At 42.5% G+C, this 20,123-nt stretch overlaps 1 protein-coding gene across 4 annotated transcripts in view; it reads right to left on the bottom strand.

The window, feature by feature from the left end:
* LOC117404327 (plexin A3) overlaps positions 1-20,123 on the bottom strand; it is a 91,530-nt gene that overhangs the window by 27,738 nt on the left and 43,669 nt on the right. For all 4 annotated transcript variants that reach the window (XM_059017479.1, XM_059017481.1, XM_059017480.1 and 1 more), the window contains 5 exons: positions 15,692-15,815; positions 15,242-15,398; positions 14,480-14,579; positions 11,497-11,611; positions 4,104-4,304 (listed from right to left, as the gene is read on the bottom strand). In XM_059017479.1, coding sequence (XP_058873462.1) covers positions 4,104-4,304; positions 11,497-11,611; positions 14,480-14,579; positions 15,242-15,398; positions 15,692-15,815 — 697 coding nt within the window. The remainder of the gene's footprint in view (positions 1-4,103; positions 4,305-11,496; positions 11,612-14,479; positions 14,580-15,241; positions 15,399-15,691; positions 15,816-20,123) is intronic.

Below are 20,123 nucleotides of genomic sequence, written 5' to 3'. Positions count from 1 at the left end.
TTGGTGGGCTAGTGGTTAGAGAAAGGGGTTTGTTACCAGTTCCAGGTTCAATCCCAGCTCAGCCACTGACTCACTGTGTGTGACCGAGTCTCTTAACCTCCTTGGGCTCCGTCCTTCGGATGAGACGTAAATCAAACGAGGTCCTATTGGAAGTGACTGCAGCAGCAGTTACTGATGCATAGTTCACCCCCCTGCTCTCTGTAAGTCGCTTTAGATAAAAGTGTCTGCTAAATGACTAATTAATAACAACTGAGTAATTCGCTGTAATGCTTAAACTATTGTTTACTGAAACGTAGGGGAAAAGCGACGCCACTGTGACGTGAAACGCTTTTGATCAAAGACGACTAGCATTCAAAAAACAGCATTTGCTTAGGCTTTGGTACTAGATAAGGGATTAGTCTATTTGATATTATTTGAGAAAAATATTCCTAATGCTGTAGTACAGGTTTTAAGAGACTCCACTGTGCAATTTGGTTACAGTTCATTTTTAATATTTATTTTAGTACATCGTATGTCCCAAATGTATTTTTAATTGTGTCATTTTTTTGTATATTTTAGAACAATGCAAACCCCCAGATTAGCAGAGCCCCACCTCAATGATCATTAACCCACCTGCACCATACATTCAGCTTTGATATAAACTCTCTTTAAAAAGCAGGATTAATTGGAAAAACGTTAACACGACAATGGTTCAGTTGCGTACCAGTCTTTTTTTTTCTCCCCATTGTTTCCTTTCGGCCGATTATTTTTTGTCTTTCACACAAAATGTTTTTACATTCTAAAAAACAAAAAACAAAGACCAGATGTTGTTGGGGTTTGACTCAGAAATGACAAGCTGACTGAAAATGGCCTTTGAACTGTATTCAGCCGTACTGTGTTCAACAAAACCGCAACACAGCACTCTCTCCCTCTCTCTCTGAAAATTAAAACACTTTCACTGTCCAGAGCTGAAGAATCGAGGGCTTTGTAACCATTTCCTCTTGTAGAGTTCAGGCCTACTTGGGTCAGTCTTGAATAGGCGCAAGCATCTCCATAGCAACCGTGACGAAGCCTGTAACTAAGGGCCCAGTGGCGCTTAGCAACACTTACGTCCCTATGACATTTTTACATTTTTTTTCTTTTTAAATAAAAACATAACTGTGCATTTAATAATGCATTATTTTCCCCAGAAAAAATGTAATAAATAACCGCTGGTACTGTTTCTGAGAATGCTGCTTGGCTGGGTTCTGGGAATTATCAGTCTAGGAATATTTTTGTAAGGGGTTTTGCTTCGTATTTTGTCCCGTTTTGATTTATGAAGCCTCTCGCTGTTTTCTGCTGATGGGAACACAATCTTAAAAAAAAGACGTTCAATTTTTATAATAAAACACACAAAATCTATGACAGTTTCGTTTCACTCACTAAATCAGCAGTGTGGAGTAGTGGTTAGGGCTCTGGACTCTTGACCGGAGGGTCGTGGGTTCAATCCCAGGTGGGGGGACACTGCTGCTGTACCCTTGAGCAAGGTACTTTACCTAGATTGCTCCAGTATAAACCCAACTGTATAAATGGGGAATTGTATGTAAAAAATAATGTGATATCTTGTAACAATTGTAAGTCGCCCTGGATAAGGGCGTCAGCTAAGAAATGAATAATAATAATAATAATAATAATAATAATAATAATAATAATAATAATAATAATAATAATAATAATAATAAATCAGATGGTCCACTACGTTGTTGTATAACCTTCCGCACGCTCTGGCGGACCTTGTTGGCTGTCCAGTTTGTGTACAGTCCCTTAGTGTATGATTTCAGGTAGGCACCTTCAAAGTAACTACCACGTGGGAGTGTGTGTGCAGAAATGGATTTGTCTATTGCACTGCTTTCTCTAGGTGCATCAAATCCTGTGTAGAACCGCTTGCATTGTTAAAGTCCCTACTTTCTGAAACGGATATTAAAAGATGTTTAAATGATGGAGCAATTGGAAAACGAAAACATTTGCACAAGTGAGGCTGCCACCTATCCCTGCTTTCCCTGGATTGTCCTGGTTTTGAGGAAAGCATCCCAGCCCAGGAATATTTCTGTTCTCGCTGAGCCAGTCCACTGCAGAAACGTTATTATTATTATTATTATTATTACTGGTCCGTTAAGTTTGAGAACTACACTGTAATGTATTCTGCGTTATTTCGCCATTCACTTCTTACACTGATTACTGAGCATTGATTATAAAAAAATAGAAAAATCACACAGGACACCCCCCTTCAGGATCGCTTAGCTTGCTTTCTTTCATTCTCAGGTTTTGTGATCAGCACGACCCCCCCCCTCCCCAGATCATAAGTTAAACCAGGATACAATATCACTGTAGCAGACGCACAGTATTAACTGGTTGTCAATACTATACAAGTACAGTAATATTATCAATGCTTCCTATTGGATGAATATAGGATTTCTAAAGAGGGTTCCATTTATTTTCTGCAAATACAGCCTGTGGTAGCTCCATTAAAGGTGAAACAACGTCCATAGTAAATATTTTATTTTTTGGCCATGGCAAAATTCTCATTTGATAGTTAGTTGATTTACAGCTAGTTATAAGTGGGGTATGTTTTTAATGAGAATTGGCTTTATCGACAGATAGCAGCCATATGTGATGGACAGAACTTGACAATACTTCAAAGAGATTGTAAAAAAGAATTACAATCAATTAAGTGCAATTGTCTGACCGACTGGAGGGTCACCACTGATGAAATGGGCACAGACCATTCATCATGTTGTCATAGCAGGAGGTGACCCCCGGTGACCCCTGACCCCAAAAGTCACAGGGAGGTCAGGAGCGACACACTCCATTAGTGACCCCCCCGCCCCCCCCACCTAAAATCCCCCTTTCCCGAAACCACATTAGCTGCTGCTTCCTGTGATCTCCTAATTACTTTACAAAATTTGTAAGGGTTACCGTGGAGACGGCGAGGGAGAGGCAACCAACTGGTAATCAATCGAAAATGGTTGAAGTTACTAATGATGTCACAACCTTGCCTGACGCTGTGATACAAAAAAAAAAAAAAAAGGCAGCGTATCATCCTGGATGAGATCACGATGCAGTAACTACACAACCACTGCCACGGCTGTCAATTCAAACTCAGAGCTAGCAGCGTGACCAAAAAGTCGATGACAATGACAATGTATATCCACAGTATTTACAGACCAGTACAGAACAACAAATTGACTGCGAGTAAGACCTAGGTCAGAAAAGGAGGCGCTCTGTGCTTTACAATGCTTCCCTATGCTTTACCAGACCTCTCTGTGCTTTACAATGCTTCCCTATGCTTTACCACGCCTCTCTGTGCTTTACAATGCTTCCCTATGCTTTACCACACCTCTCTGTGCTTTACAATGCTTCCCTATGCTTTACCACGCCTCTCTGTGCTTTACAATGCTTCCCTATGCTTTACCAGACCTCTCTGTGCTTTACAATGCTTCCCTATGCTTTACCAGACCTCTCTGTGCTTTACAATGCTTCCCTATGCTTTACCACACCTCTCTGTGCTTTACAATGCTTCCCTATGCTTTACCAGACCTCTCTGTGCTTTACAATGCTTCCCTATGCTTTACCACTCCTCTCTGTGCTTTACAATGCTTCCCTATGCTTTACCACACCTCTCTGTGCTTTACAATGCTGATCTATGCCATAGCATGCTTTCACTGTGCTGTATTACACTTACTACGGGAAACATATATAAGGGAACACACTGTGTAACTCAATTTCTTAAGACATTTTTAACAGCAGTTAATTTATGCAGTTCAAAGTATGCCAGAAAAAAAAAAACAAGTGGATCAATACATCATTTTACAGTGTCCATTCACCTCTCCTGAACTTCAATAGCGTCGTCGTCGGACCCCTCTTTCATCGGGTTGAAGATCAGACTTAATGCTAGTTTAGAATCACAACAACTTAACGACTTGTCAGCCTTCCAGCCACGGGCCGTCACTTCCCCAAAGTGATATTTCAGTGGGGTGGGAGCGAGTCCTTTTCGAAAGCGATATTTCAGTGGGGTGGGAGCGAGTCGTTTTCGAAAGTGGTATTTCAGTGGCGTTTGAGACGCGGTTCTTGGGTTCGATTCTTACCGAGGTGTTCTGGCACTGGATGCAGGAGCTGTTGAAGCGCACGGCCGGCACCCGCTGGGATCGGCCCTGGATGCTGAAGACACACTCGTAGTTCTTCTGTCCGGACTGAGGCTGAGGAAGGTTCCGAGCCCGCAGCGTGATTGGTCGAACCACGCCGGCCGGAACCAAGATGTCATTGGTGGGAATGACCTGTGGACACCCCTGAGAAGAAAAAAAAAAAAAAAAAGTCAATTGACATATGCTCGCAAGGGCATGAGTAACACCTTAAAGGGTGGGTGAGGGAGGGGGGAGAATCATTGCCACGGAAACCTATGCCGACTCGTTAAGGACATTGAAATAAAAAAATATATATATTTGTTCAGATGTTTAGTCCAGAGATAATTTATCCTGGGATCTGGAGAAAAGTGAAGTCATTACTTCCCCGAGATAATTTCTCTCAGGATTTTCCGACAGCACAAGTCGTTTTGTCGAGACCAATTATCTCAGGAAAAAAGGGAGTAAGTGACAGATTTGTCATTGATAGCCTTTATATACCTGCCTGCGTGAAAGCCTCTGGGTGTGAGAATTTCAATTCCAGGTCAGCGATGTAGAAACAATAGGCAGCCGTGTGCGACCGCTGTGTGCTTTAAATCAGGCATCTTAAACAACTTCTAAAAAGTCTCCTGCATTTGACCGTTTGTGGCTGTGTGTTAATTGTGGCAATGCGATTTGTGGCCTATTTAAGTCATTAATTAAATTAGACGATCACTCATCTATTTTGACAGTTTTCTGTGCTTTTTGGCTACAGTGGTTTGATTTAACATACATGCATCAGTATTATTATTTATTTCTTAGCAGACGCCCTTATCCAGGGCAACTTACAATTGTTACAAGATATCACATTATTTTTTACATACAATTACCCATTTATACCATTGTGTTTTTACTGGAGCAATCTAGGTAAAGTACCTTGCTCAAGGGTACAGCAGCAGTGTCCCCCACCTGGGATTGAACCCACGACCCCTCCGGTCAAGAGTCCAGAGCCCTAACCACTACTCTGCCCTAACCACTACACTACTCTGCGACGTGCAGACAGACAAAGGTATGCCAAGAAACGCCCATCCTACACATCTTCAGAATCGGATGTCATCCACAGCTTGTGCTAAAGACCAAGTTTCCTGACAACTGGACAAGCGTTTTTTTCAAAATACACGTCCGACTGCCTTCGCTATAGTCCTGCCCGCTGGGGACCATTGTATTGGACAGCTAGCTATTTATTCTATTGGGCTGGTGATCTGTAGGCAGCAGCATTTAATAACAGGCTGGTCAACTTGCCAACAGAGCTTGCAAGACTGGGAAGATTACATTACAGCTAATGATGAGGTCTCCAGTGGTGCAAGCGCTCACCGAAATCACTAACGCACACACAGGCAGGAAATGGTTTTCCTTTGTCATGCGTCGCTGGTGAATGTTGCCCGTTTGAACTGGGTTAATGAAGGCAATTTGGCTCTGGTCGGGGGAAATAAAGAGTATCATTGACTTGTTTTTACTAACGAGGTCTAATGAGTTCCAGGGGACATAAATTATTTGAACCGCGCTTTTGGGTGGAAAGATAAGCCGTGGATCACAAGTACGATCACTTGTACCAATTCACTTGAGCATTCTTAAGTTTGTAATGTGAAATGTATCCATTGCTGTGCAATATGTATACACCTGTGAAAATTCGCATTTCTGAATGAATAATTTAAATATACGTTTTTTTTTTATCATTTCACAATAAATACAGCAAACGTCTGTCTGTTACGCTGCATTCAGGAACCTGGCAGCCGGTTCAGCTCGCTTCCTTCCTGTTAATGATTGAACACACACTGCACAGAGCTGCACGACTTCTTTAAAATGCCTTCAACGGAAAAGACAGCAGCTGCATCAAAGATCGGAAATGATTCTGCTGAAGATCGCTCTGTCCTGTACAAGAGGGGGCATTTCACATGTCTGGTGTTATTTTTACATTTGTTCATGTGTTTATTTTGTTTGATAATTCACTGATGGTGAAACAAAGTGTCTTTAAAAACTGGACAAAACAAACAAATGAGCATTTACTGATTTTCAGGTGAGCATTTAAATATTTAGGAACATTAATATATGTTAAGCTTTAACATATATTATGTTTAATTGTGAAATATCTTGAAATACCAATTTTTTGATCAGGAAATACGTGAAATAAATACAGCCCCATTCATACTGTATGAAAGGCATACTGGATTATAAATTAAACTTGGCCCTGGATTAAATCAAAACTACAGCACTGCCATAGCAATTATAAAGTACAGCTATGACAGCCCCATAAAGATTCATTTGATTTAGGTTTTGGTCTGGGTTTGAAATATTAACACAACTAGATGTGGTGCAGCCCTCTGAAATGTCTTTATAATATACAGCACTAGACCCTGATATTGATGCGATCCAGCCCTCTGAAATGTCTATATAATATATAGCACTAGACCCTGATATTGATGTGATCCAGCCCTCTGAAATGTCTTTATAATATACAGCACTAGACCCTGATATTGATGTGATCCAGCCCTCTGAAATGTCTATATAATATATAGCACTAGACCCTGATATTGATGCGATCCAGCCCTCTGAAATGTCTTTATAATATATAGCACTAGACCCTGATATTGATGTGATCCAGCCCTCTGAAATGTCTTTATAATATATAGCACTAGACCCTGATATTGATGCGATCCAGCCCTCTGAAATGTCTTTATAATATATAGCACTAGACCCTGATATTGATGCAATCCAGCCCTCTGAAATGTCTTTATAATATATAGCGCTAGACCCTGATATTGATGCGATCCAGCCCTCTGAAATGTCTTTATAATATATAGCGCTAGACCCTGATATTGATGCGATCCAGCCCTCTGAAATGTCTTTATAATATACAGCACTAGACCCTGATATTGATGCGATCCAGCCCTCTGAAATGTCTTTATAATATATAGCACTAGACCCTGATAGTGATGCGATCCAGCCCTCTGAAATGTCTTTATAATATATAGAACTAGACCCTGATATTGATGCGATCCAGCCCTCTGAAATGTCTTTATAATATACAGCACTAGACCCTGATATTGATGCGATCCAGCCCTCTGAAATGTCTTTATAATATAAAGCACTAGACCCTGATAGTGATGCGATCCAGCCCTCTGAAATGTCTTTATAATATATATCACTAGACTCTGATAGTGATGCGATCCAGCCCTCTGAAATGTCTTTATAATATACAGCACTAGACCCTGATATTGATGCGATCCAGCCCTCTGAAATGTCTTTATAATATACAGCACTAGACCCTGATATTGATGCGATCCAGCCCTCTGAAATGTCTTTATAATATACAGCACTAGACCCTGATATTGATGCGATCCAGCCCTCTGAAATGTCTTTATAATATACAGCACTAGACCCTGATATTGATGCGATCCAGCCCTCTGAAATGTCTTTATAATATATAGAACTAGACCCTGATATTGATGCGATCCAGCCCTCTGAAATGTCTTTATAATATACAGCACTAGACCCTGATAGTGATGCGGTCCAGCCCTCTGAAATGTCTTTATAATATATAGCACTAGACCCTGATATTGATGCGATCCAGCCCTCTGAAATGTCTTTATAATATATAGCAGATAATATACAGCAGACAGGGTGTTGTGTAAGATACCACACAGTAATCAAACTAGAAGATCTTAACCTTATTACTCTAAATCAATCAGGCAGGGAGTGGAGCTCAGTGACATTACCCTGATTACTCCGCGAGATACAGATGCAAAGTTAACAGAAGGATACGTGGGCATTAGTTATCTTACAAACCTAGCATGTTCCCTCTGCTGATTAGTATCCCATTAAACAAGGCCTGTCACTTTACAGCTTGTCAACAGCGCTTCCATTAACCTTATCACTGGCCAGCTCTTTGGAACTGAAATATTCCACAGCTAAGCACTTATTTCTTCTGTTGAAATATTAAGAGACTAGACTTGTAGTGCGGAGTGTGCGACTCTCAAGCAAAGGGAGTTGTCAGTTTGAAAAAGCCACTGCAACTGGCAATCGATTTGCTTGCGTGGACAGCTTTTTTTTTAAATTTAATTTTTTTTTTTTTTTAAATAGGAACACCTTTTACTTCATCCGTAAAGTTTAATCTATGAAATTCCACTCCAGGCACTGCGGCTCTTAAAATCATCGCGAAAGAACTTCCACACTGCAGCCTAGCACCCTAACCACTGAGCTCCTCAAACCCACTGCCTCCACACTGCAGCCCAGCGCTTTCTTTCTCTAACCACTGAGCTCCTCAAACCCACTGCCTTCCACACTGCAGCCCAGCGCTTTCTTTATCTAACCACTGAGCTCCTCAAACCCGCTGCCTTCCACACTGCAGCCCAGCGCTTTCTTTATCTAACCACTGAGCTCCTCAAACCCGCTGCCTTCCACACTGCAGCCCAGCACTTTCTTTATCTAACCACTGAGCTCCTCAAACCCGCTGCCTTCCAAACTGCAGCCCAGCGCTTTCTTTATCTAACCACTGAGCTCCTCAAACCCACTGCCTTGCACACTGCAGCCCAGCGCTTTCTTTATCTAACCACTGAGCTCCTCAAACCCGCTGCCTTCCACACTGCAGCCCAGCGCTTTCTTTATCTAACCACTGAGCTCCTCAAACCCACTGCCTTGCACACTGCAGCCCAGCGCTTTCTTTATCTAACCACTGAGCTCCTCAAACCCGCTGCCTTCCACACTGCAGCCCAGCGCTTTCTTTATCTAACCACTGAGCTCCTCAAATCCGCTGCCTTCCACACTGCAGCCCAGCGCTTTCTTGCTTTCATTCATATCAATTCTATCCAGCTGCATTTAATATTTGCTGAGGAGGCCAAGCAGGTAAACAGTTTGTTTTTCCAGTGAGATTCTAAGCCAAAACTCTGTACTGTAAAAGACAGACGCTAATGCACTCAAAGGTTTTCCTTCCTCAGACTTCAGCGAGCCTTGCAGTCAATCCACACATAGGTGCCACATGAAGTTCCGCCCGTTAATGCAGGCCTTTGTTTTCTCTGCAATTAATTACAGGCCGACTCTCGTTAACAAACCCCCGAAAGGCTTTCATCTCTGAAAACTTAAGCAGACAAAAACGCAGGAAGAAAACACTTCTTATTCAAATACAGATTATGGACAGCTACCCTGGTGTACAGCTCTGGCCAACAGTTTTGCATCACCCTATAGAACGAACGAGATCACGGTTTTATACATCAAAATGACTTCTCTCGGAGATATGACTTTTCACTTGATTCAAAATTAAGGTAAGAATCAGGCCCTTCTGCATTCGACAGAAAGCACGCACACACACACACACACACACACACACACACAGACTCAATCACACAGATACTACAGGCTCCAGGCTAAGCTGTGATAAGCCCTGATACTGAATCTCTTTGATGTGCAGTTAAGTGTGAAATTAAAAAGTGTCAGATCAGCGTTATTAGGATTCGAGTTTGGCTTTTTTTTTTTTTTTTTTTAAACTTACCGGGGGGGAAAAGAGAAACTTTGACAGTGACGATTAATCCCATTAGCTTTTCTAGCCATATACACACAACCTTCAGACTGTCAGCATATTTTAAAAGGAAATTGTCTGTCGGGTTGTATTCAAGGGCGTGCGAACTGATGCTTTCAAATCCGCACAGCCGAGGCTGCTGTCAATGAGTATCGTACCGGTTTTGAACAGTACTTCCCTTTTGTGAGGAATCTTAAAGAAGCTTCAAAACTAGGGGATATAAAATAACTCCAGGAATACCATGAGGTGTGAAGACAGGTTAAAATAATTCAGTCTCTTCAGCCTGGAAAAAAGAAGGGAAAGAGGGAACAGAAGGCAGGAAGCACTTTTTTTACACAGAGAGTTATAAATGCATGGAATAGCCGACCAGGTGACATAGCAGGAGCTAAAACACTGGGAACATTGGAAAAAAAAAAAAAAGACGAGATTCTGCGCTTTCAAATTAGTAGGGGAGAACGGTGTGGTAACAAGGGACGAGCCCTGATGGGCCAAACGGCCTCTTCTCGTTCCCAAATCTTTCTTGTGTTCTAACCTGGAGGCTGTGTGGTCCAGTGGTTAAAGAAAAGGGCTTGTAACCAGGAGGTACCCGGTTCAAATCCCACCTCAGCCACTGACTCATTTTGTAACCCTGAGCAAGTCACTTCACCTCCTTGTGCTCCGTCTTTCGGGTGAGGCATAATTGTAAGTGACTCTGCAGCTGATGCATAGTTCACACACCCTAGTCTCTGTAAGTCGCCTTGGATAAAGACGTCTGCTAAATAAACAAATAATAATAATAATAATAATAATAATAACCTCCTGCCTTTCCATCTCCCTTGTTATTCTTTGCTGGCTGTTTGTGGGTCTCTCAGCTGTTAAATCAATACCTGCCTGTTTTAGGACAGAATTATTACCCTCTGCAACGCCAAAAGGTAGCGAGGGCTAATTCTGGGTCACACCAGTGCTGTGGTCTTAAATCTGAACACCACCAAAACACCACTAAAGCAATTAACTGGAACTATAGACATGAAAACCGTGGCTGTTGAAACAATTTCTGGTGTCATAAGATTAAAACGTAATTCTCTGCGATTTGTACAATGTTAGTGCTTGTCAGGGTCTTAAGATACAAAACAAGGATTCGTGAGATATGGGGGGGACCATGTGACTTCATGTTCAGGGGTCGTGGTGAGGTCTTTAGCAGCCCGTAAGCTACAGAGACAGACGCGTTCAACTCTGAGCTCTGGCAAGCACTAGAAACAGACTCACATGACGAGGGTGATGTTTTGAATGCGATAAACAACAGACTAGGGCTGGCCTGGGAAAAATATTAGCAGCCAGGTACAGCAAGCAGGGCCAATTACTGTGGTTGATTTTGTTGATTTCAAAAAAAAAAAAAAAAAAAAACACATCAGGAAAAGTCGTCCTTCCCTCACCTTTACAACAAGTTCCAATCCATGGCGGCTAACTTCCGCACCGTTATAAAAGTTGATTGGAAGCACATTTTTTAAAAATCACCCGGGGAGTTTTTACTGCCAGTTAACGACCATCGGTTTTTTTCTTTTTTTTTTTTTATATATAAACAGCACGGACGTTAGTTCCCATGGATGGGTACCTAATTGTAAAGGTGAGGGAAGGACAAGTTAACGAATGGATCTGTGGTGCAGTTTAACAACACGTGAATATTATATCCGTGTTAGTTCCAGGTTCACGCAGTAGAAGAGAATTCAAAACTGCTGCCATTCTGGCTCAAAGGCAGAGTCTACATGGTATGAGAACTATGGGCTACCGGAGCCAAGATGGCGGCCGATGGTGTTCCGTTTCCTGACGTACCTCTGTGTTGCCGACGATCCCCTCTTGGAAGGAGCACTCAGCCACGTTGTTGGTGCACACGTGTCTGTATTTGCACCAGTGGCAGTGGTACAAGCTGCTAACACAAGACAGGCACCTGTAAACGACAGCAAAGGGAGAAAGATTAATCAAACTCTTCCGTGGCCAATGCAGGAACCTCACACAAGCTTTTCTACAGGACTTTTGCTTTGCTCCCTCATGCGTTTCCCATGGTTACACACGGCATTCACCATAGCTTACCACGTTTATTAATATGCTTTACCATACCTCGCTATTCTTTACAATGCACACAGACAGTGGGACTGCAATGGTTCTGTATTTTGGGGCAATGGCAGCGGCAATGGGACGAGGCTGGGAGAATGGGACCACAGTGTGCTAACTATGCCCTTCCCAAATGATCTTCAATAGCAATGCAGACAGACAGACAGTGCAATTACAATGGTTCTGGAAGCACAAGGATAGGGCACCTTCTACAGGCAAGGTTGTAAACATTTTCAAAGTTTTACAGCACCCAGAATTTTAGGATTGAGACAATTTAAAAAAAAAAAAAAAAAAAAAGACATGAACATAATTTTGATATTAAATATAGACTATATGAAGCAAAATTAGTTAATTCTATAGGGGGGATGCTAAATTTTTGGCTGTAGCTGTACACACACACGGCACTGAGAGTCAACTCTTCAGCGGGCTAAAAAAAACGCCATTTCACGCTGTACTGACAAACAATACAACAGGTTTTAAACACAAGCAAAAGGCTTCTTGTAAGCATTACCTGAGAGTGTGAATGAGTTCATACCATTGTAATAGCATTGAGATGTCAGAATAGAAAGATGTTCTCACTGTTCCCACTGGCTGCCTCATCCCATTACAGCTACCCTATGTGCTCCCCATTCCAGCACTGACCTAGGCCAGCCCTGCTGAGTGCAACTGCAAGCAGTCCTGCAGTAAATAACGAGGGAAGCGTGTCTGACCCCACCATGTGCTGCGTCAGCAATACCTCCGCAAAACCCATAAATTCAGCCCACTTTAGTCCAAATTCACGAGCCCCGACGCTGACGTACAGATGAAATGACCATGAACCACTAAGTAGTTAAGAGAGACAGAAAATACGAGCTGGGCTGCAGTGTGGAAGGCAGCGGGTTTGAGGAGCTCAGTGGTTAGATAAAGAAAGCGCTGGGCTGCAGTGTGGAAGGCAGTGGGTTTGAGGAGCTCAGTGGTTAGATAAAGAAAGCGCTGGGCTGCAGTGTGGAAGGCAGCGGGTTTGAGGAGCTCAGTGGTTAGATAAAGAAAGCGCTGGGCTGCAGTGTGGAAGGCAGCGGGTTTGAGGAGCTCAGTGGTTAGATAAAGAAAGCGCTGGGCTGCAGTGTGGAAGGCAGTGGGTTTGAGGAGCTCAGTGGTTAGATAAAGAAAGCGCTGGGCTGCAGTGTGGAAGGTTGTGTGTTTGACACTTCAATATTATAAACATGTATGTCATATGCTCAAATGAAACTGTTTTATGGGAAACTGCATGCCACTGTTTACAATTATCTCACAACAAAGTCATTCGGGGGGTGGCCCTTTGGTAGCAGGTGGGTCTTTAATCAAAGAGAAAACTGAAGAATGGTGGGAAAGCAAGCAATCTTGAAGGCTAATCTCCTGCCTGTGCCCTTTCACGAGGGGAAACAATTCAACGGCTAAATGTTCCCACAGGAATTTTATAAACAGGAAGCCTGGATCTGGGGCTTCTAGGAGACTGCAGACAGGTAGGCCTCAGCCTTGAGTTGTCACGGCAACCAGCGAGCCAGCTAAAGAGCTGTAGATTATGCAGGCTGCCAGTCTGACAGGAGGTTTGATTTCTGCAATTTCCCCCAGAAACACAATGCTGTTTATTAGGAGGATGAGGCGCAAGCAAGCAAGCAAGGGGCTGTTTAGTGTAGTCTAGTTTAATGTAATGTTGTTTAATAGTTTAATGCAGTTTATAATTTAATTTAATGTAGTTTAGTCTAGCCTAGTGTAGTTTAACGTAGTGTAGCTTTGTATAATTTAGTGGCCTGACATTACATGCTTTACTATACAATAATACACAAGGTTTTATTTGATATTGTGGTCCAGGGATGCAACACTTAACTGATTCGGTCGGCACAGCTTTTATTTATGCAAGCCTCAATGAAAACATTCATTAGGCAACTGTTTTTTATACTTGGACAAGTTGCAATTCATTTTCCTATCTATGTCATATATTATATAACCAACAGATGGATGCTTTCATTATCGTTGTTTTTTGGTTTTTAATAATACGGTCAATGCATGTGTTATTACTATGTACTGTATAAAAATAGTTTTTGGTTGTATTTGAAAGATCGACAGCCCAGTTGGATTAACAGTTAAAGAGCTATGGTATTTAGACCTGGCAGTACTAGGTACCAGAATGGAATGGGTTACCTAGCCATGTTGTTAATGCTGAATCACTGGGATCCTTTGAAGACTTGATGCTGTAGAATTACTACCCGAATTTTATTTTATTTCATTTAACCAGGATATTGACCCATTGACGGCCTCATTTACAAGAGGGCCCTGGAAAACCATACAAAAAGACAAAAAACACAAAATCCCCAGGGTGTCAGCTTGAAGGATCCCAGGGTGTCAGCTTCAACAACATTACTGGGGTGTTGGTTCCAGACCCTCACAATTCTCTGTGTAAAAAAGTGCCTCCTATATTCTGTTCTGAATGCCCCTTTATCTAATCTCCATTTGTGACCCCCTGGTCCTTGTTTCTTTTTTTCAGGTCAAAAAAGTCCCCTGGGTCAACATTGTCTATACCTTTTAGGATTTTGAATGCTCGAATCATGCAAAAAGACAAGTCTCTCGAAGGGTTTCGAATTAACTTTAATCCTATCGCTCAGCACATTTCAAATTGGGGGGGCAGGTTGGAATTATTCGTAAGCATTGATTCGGCCTCGTTTCAGATAATCCTGGGCACACTTACGATTGCAGCACGCTGCAGTTGTAGAAAACGAAGTCCGTGCTAGCAAACTTCCTCCCAGTCTCTTTAGATTTCAGGTACAGCTTCACGACACGCTTGTCTCCTGAAATAAAACCCAATCAGAAACAGAACTTAATTTGAAATATCATAGCCAGCTGGGTTTAATGTCATTTGCTATATACATCTGTGTAACTGCTACCACAGTGGTTTCTGAAACAAACACACAAAAGCAGACATAGAAACTACCATTGCTACCTATTTCTGATTACCTTTTATTGAACACAAGAACATCTACAGATAAGAGGAGACTATTCACCCAGATAAGCTTCTCCGTATCCTAGAAGCTAAATGATCTCAAAACTTTGTCAAGGTCGGGTCTTAAAGGATAATTCAGCATCAACAAGCCTATTTCACCCACTCACCACTCTGTGTGTGAAGAAGTGTCTCCTCTGTCCGAAGTCTGATTAATTTTTTGTCCTGCGGTCCTGGTTTCTGTGCTGCGCTTAAAGAACTTTGTCAACTCTTTTTAAGATTTTCAAAGACTTCAAATCAAAGCCCTGATTGTTCCAGGCTTAATAAAATCAGTTCCTTCAGCCAATATTCATAGCTCATTCCTTTAAGCCCTGGTAAATGTTATCGCTGTAGTGTTTAATCTTAGATTCGATTAACGCTTGTAAAACAGATTTGAACTTCAATAGAACAAGGTAATACTCCCAACAAAAGGAACAGACAAAAGTTGATAGTGTTTTTTTTTTTTTTTCTTACCGTGTCTTTGGGTTAGAGTGGGGACATCCCGGAGGGACGGGGACACACACAGCACCTGTCCTCGAGGCAGGAGCGCCCCCTCGCTCTCTGTGAGGTCATCGAAGGAGCAGGTCACCCCCGCCTTCAGGTCCGGAACATTCCGTACCCGCAGCGTCAACTGCAGACGAAAACGAGAATTCAGTCTCGCCATGTTACAGAAGTGGCTTTAACAGTGGTAGTATTTGGAGAACCTGTTGTTTCGCCCTGCCAAGAACCAGCGCTCCCCTGACTGTATGACTCCCCCTGCACACCACGAGGCCGTGCCTTTACCAGGGGAGACCCTCAGGGACCCCTGCGCTCCCCTGACTGTGCGACTCCCCCCCTGCACATCACGCGGCCGTGCCTTTACCAGGGGAGACCCTCGGTGACCCAGATCGAATCACTTCACCAAGCAGTTCAGTGTGGTCCTACCTGCACGTCTGAGGTGGTGACGGAGATGTTGTTGGGAGTCACGCTGAGCTCCACGCAGTGACTCAGCTCTGTTGTGAACCTGCGAGGTTCGCTCCATTTCTCACACTCCTCCTGCCTGGAGCACCTGGTTAACACAGGGGGAGGGGGAAGAGGGAGAAGGAGAGGATGAATAGATTAATACAGGCAGCTCAATGCTTCCCACCACAGCGAACTAACCCAAGCCAAAATCAACCCACAACCCTAGTTCATATCAAAAGAAATCCGACTATTAGAAAATGTAAGCATGCATGTTTTGATGGCTTATTCTCAATGATCGTATCGTTGACTAACGGAGGTCATGTGGTAACGTTGTGTCTATTCGCTACAGCCTGATGAAGCCAGTCTGGCCGAAAATTTCGGTTTTAAATAAATAAGAGAGTGGAAATTTGATCTTGGGATATTTGGGAAACTGATCCCACAGGAAGCACCCAGTAATGGAAATAATTGTACTATAAAACAGTTTTTATAACGCGTTTACCACAAAGCGTCAGTCTTTCATATAGAAAAATGTGAGGATCTACGGTTGGGAAAGATATACTATGAATTACAGATCTAGATCCGGACAGGTAGGTTCTCAAAAAGATTGCAAGAGAAATATACACATTGCACCAAGATGAATGTCTACACAGACAAGGTGAACATAACTTATTATGATGAATAAATTCCCCTACATTCTCATTATCCATGCATCTGTTTGGCAAGGGACCGATTTCCTGATTCATTTGAAAAGACAGATTGTCGCCCCCCCCCCGCCCCCCCCATCTATTAGACAAACTCAGAAGGAGCCCCTCTGTGTTTCAAACACCTCCTCGATTTAACAGACAGAGAGAGAGAGAGAGAGAGAGAGAGAGAGTGAGAGAGAGAGAGAGATTTTAGTCAGATATGCCATGTATGTACTTTGGCAACACAATTATTTTTTTTGTCATGCCAATAAAGCCAATTTGAATTTGAGAGAGAGAGAGAGAGAGAGAGAGAGAGAGAGAGGAGAGAGAGAGAGACGGGAAGGGGTGTAGAGAGAGATCCCAAAAATTGTCAGATTCCCTTTGATGCAATTTAAAAGATACCGACAACAGATTGCAAATCTGTTTGGAAGAGAAACTCTGAGTTTACAAAACTGAGAACCACTCAAGGATGTACTAAAACTGACTGACCACTCCACAGTGATTTTACTGAAGATGATCTCTCTCTACACACAACATCGCTGGTTTATTAAGACTAAACCATTTGCTTTTTGCCAGCGTAAAAAAAAAAAAAAAATCTAATAAAAATAAAAACCACAGCCACAACAGGAGAAACACATAAAACAAGGGCTGGTTTTAACTGCTCTACCAATCACAGGAGCAGGTTTTCTGGTTACCATGGAGACAGAAGATTCCCATGGTGCCCCTGGGTAGCTAGACTGCCTAATAAGAGGACTAAAACAGGCTATTGGGAATTTGTCAATAAACCCAAAGCACAATAGAAAAGGAGCAGACAGGTCAAAACAGGACTCAAAGCTGGGACCTAGATTAGAGATAGCCTCCCCCATTCCTAGCAACACTTCGGGCTGGGTTTCCACTCTCTAGGGTATATGGAGCCTGAAACCACAGTACAGCAACAAGCCACAAACACTTAATAATGCCTTGGTACATTTGTTGCTAAAAGCTTATTAAGAGGAGAGAAATGGGAAATTAAATTGAATCAAAATGCAAACACTGAATAATTTATTACAATGGCAGGGTTTGTTCTTGTATTTTGGGCGTTGACTGTTTTATAAATAAATAGTTTCCAGCTGTAGTGCCCCCACAATCATACTCAATTTTAACACCAAAATATAATTCCCCAGTGTCTCTCTTCTAAATTATTCCACACACTTAGCAAGAAAGCTGACATTGTACCCAAGAAGCACTGCTTGGAAGCTGACCCCAGGCCTGTTTATCGGGCTTTGCGACAGTTAGGAACGCTACAGCAACTACATTCAGCAGTAGGAGGTTATAACTGACATCTTCAACCCCAACCTCACATCTTAATATCCATACTTCAACATAAACCATTTTAATAAGCAATAAGCAGAGACCGTCAATATGAAATACATTGTTGATACAGGTATAGCACTGACTCATTATAATAATGCAGTTTATTTTTCGTTTTCATATAGTTTACAGCGCACTGTCATAATAAAAACACAATAAAACATTGCTTTGCATGCTGTATTCTGCAGCATTAGGTAGCCATCATTTCAAAACTATCCAGCAGAATTCTCTAAGATTTGGTTTAAATTTCAAGAGACACCAGAAAATGTCAATACAGTACTGCAACGGGTAGGGAGGGCTTAGGTCGGCAGGGGAATCCGCGGTTCACCGCGCACCAGCGACCCCTGTGGCCGATAGTGCGCCTGCGGGTCTGCAGTGGAGCCGTTCAGATCTGTGTTGTCCTCCGGCAGTAGGAAAAAAGACAGTTTGGCAGGGACGCGTCTCAGAGGACGCGTGTTTCAGCCTCTGTTCACCGAGTGAGCTGCAGCGGTGAACCGGGATTAATAATAACACAACTGGCGATTCCAAATTGGGGAGAAAAATAGGGTAAAATCATTGGCAATGACTAAATAAAAAAAATTAAAAAAAACTTCTATTAAGCATTGAAATGATCAGGAGCCAAGAGATGTAAACGGTTCATTCTTTATAGCTGCATGAACAGCTCCTATTAGCAAACCTACAGAACCAGGTGTTCATCCTTTCATAAGTGGGACCAGTTGATTCAGAAGAGATTTACTGTATCAGAGGCCTGACTGTTCAATCTCCTGGCTGCATGTCAACCACATGCCTCAACAAACTCTGAAAGCCCCTCCCAAGTCAATTCCAGTCAGTCTTCGCTGGACCGTTGGTTATTGAAAACCTCAAGAGTAAACGCTCTTGTCTGCTGCATCGATTCAGGCTACAGATGCTTCAGGGATGAAAGCCAGGAGCTCTTTTATCCAGCTGCTTCCTGTAGCTTCTCCCAGCAGCCAGCTGTGACCAGGGTGATAGGAAGGGCAGCCAATCCAGCTGCTACCTTCCACTTCCTGTCACAGGCAGGTGGAACTCTGACCAGTGCTTCCTGTGAAAAGGGCTCCCCGATTGGTTGACCCCGTGACAAACAAGGGGGTCTGATTGGCCATCCAGCTGGCTAATTGTGACATTTAACTTCAAGTTTGTTTGTTTTTTTTATATATATATAATATACTGCTTTCCAGAGAGTGGCTATAGAGCTCAAATGAACAGATTTGTAACACTAACGGATCTGAAATTCCCCTTTGCAGCCTTTTCAAACTGAAATTCCCCTTCAAAAGGGTGACTTCAAATCATTGTGGAGCTATATTACCCAAGAGACATCCACTGGACAGCTGCGCTCGAGTGTGCTGTGAAGTTTCCCCAATAATAAAAGCATTGCAAAGCGTAATGCAACACAGTGAAAGCATGGCAATGGCTTAGCGTGGTCATAAAGCCCAGAGGTATTGTAATGCATAGTGAAACACATGGCAAATACGTAGAGTGAAAACATGTTGGCCATGTGTGGGGAATATTAAACCAGTTTGCTGCAGGTGACTTTGGCAGAAGCAGACTTGCGAAGGTAATTTAGGGATATTGAAAATGCATGTGCTGGAAAGTATGGGAAAGGAGAAATATGGCAAACACTGTAACCACGGTAACCTTGTAAAGGAGGGTAGTTAGCGGTTGGTTGCACTTGAATGAAGTAACAGCTGAATAATTTCTATTGCTGATAACTATAACTAGCAAGATAACAGGGTCAGACTTTAGTCATGTAGTCTCTTGGCTTACTAGAGAGCAAGTGATCAGGGATATACACATGCTGTACACAGACAGAGAAGCTCCCAATACCTCCAGATCATCCATGTATCAGTCTGAGGGATAAGCTAATGAACTGCCTATCTCTGCTGATAGTGTATCTAAACAATCATGTTCAATGTAGATTGTAAAGTGGGTATCTGGAACTAATAAATGGGTGTTAAGAATTGAAACATGGTCTGGCCTCATCCTTATAGCGTAACAGTTAATTCCATGTCTACCTTTTTTAAATGTTACAAGTAAACTATAGTAACCAGAAGGTTCAAATCCCACCTCAGCCACTGACTCATTGTGTGATCCTGAGCAAGTCACTTAACCTCCTTGTGCTCCGTCTTTCGGGTGAGACGTAGTTGTAAGTGACTCTGCGGCTGATGCATAGTTCACACACCCTAGTCTCTGTGAGTCGCCTTGGATAAAGGTGTCTGCTAAATAAACACATAGTAACCATGAGAGAACTGCAGACGCACGCTGCACATTTATTGTGGTATCTGTTTATGTAGGAGCTTTTAATCCTCTGTATGTTTTTCGTTTGATTCTCTCGAGACCCAGCACTTTAAGATACGAAGCGAAGG

This window comes from Acipenser ruthenus, chromosome 56, assembly GCF_902713425.1.
Source record: "Acipenser ruthenus chromosome 56, fAciRut3.2 maternal haplotype, whole genome shotgun sequence".
NCBI lineage: Eukaryota > Metazoa > Chordata > Actinopteri > Acipenseriformes > Acipenseridae > Acipenser > Acipenser ruthenus.
This window is presented reverse-complemented; position numbering and strand designations above follow the sequence as displayed.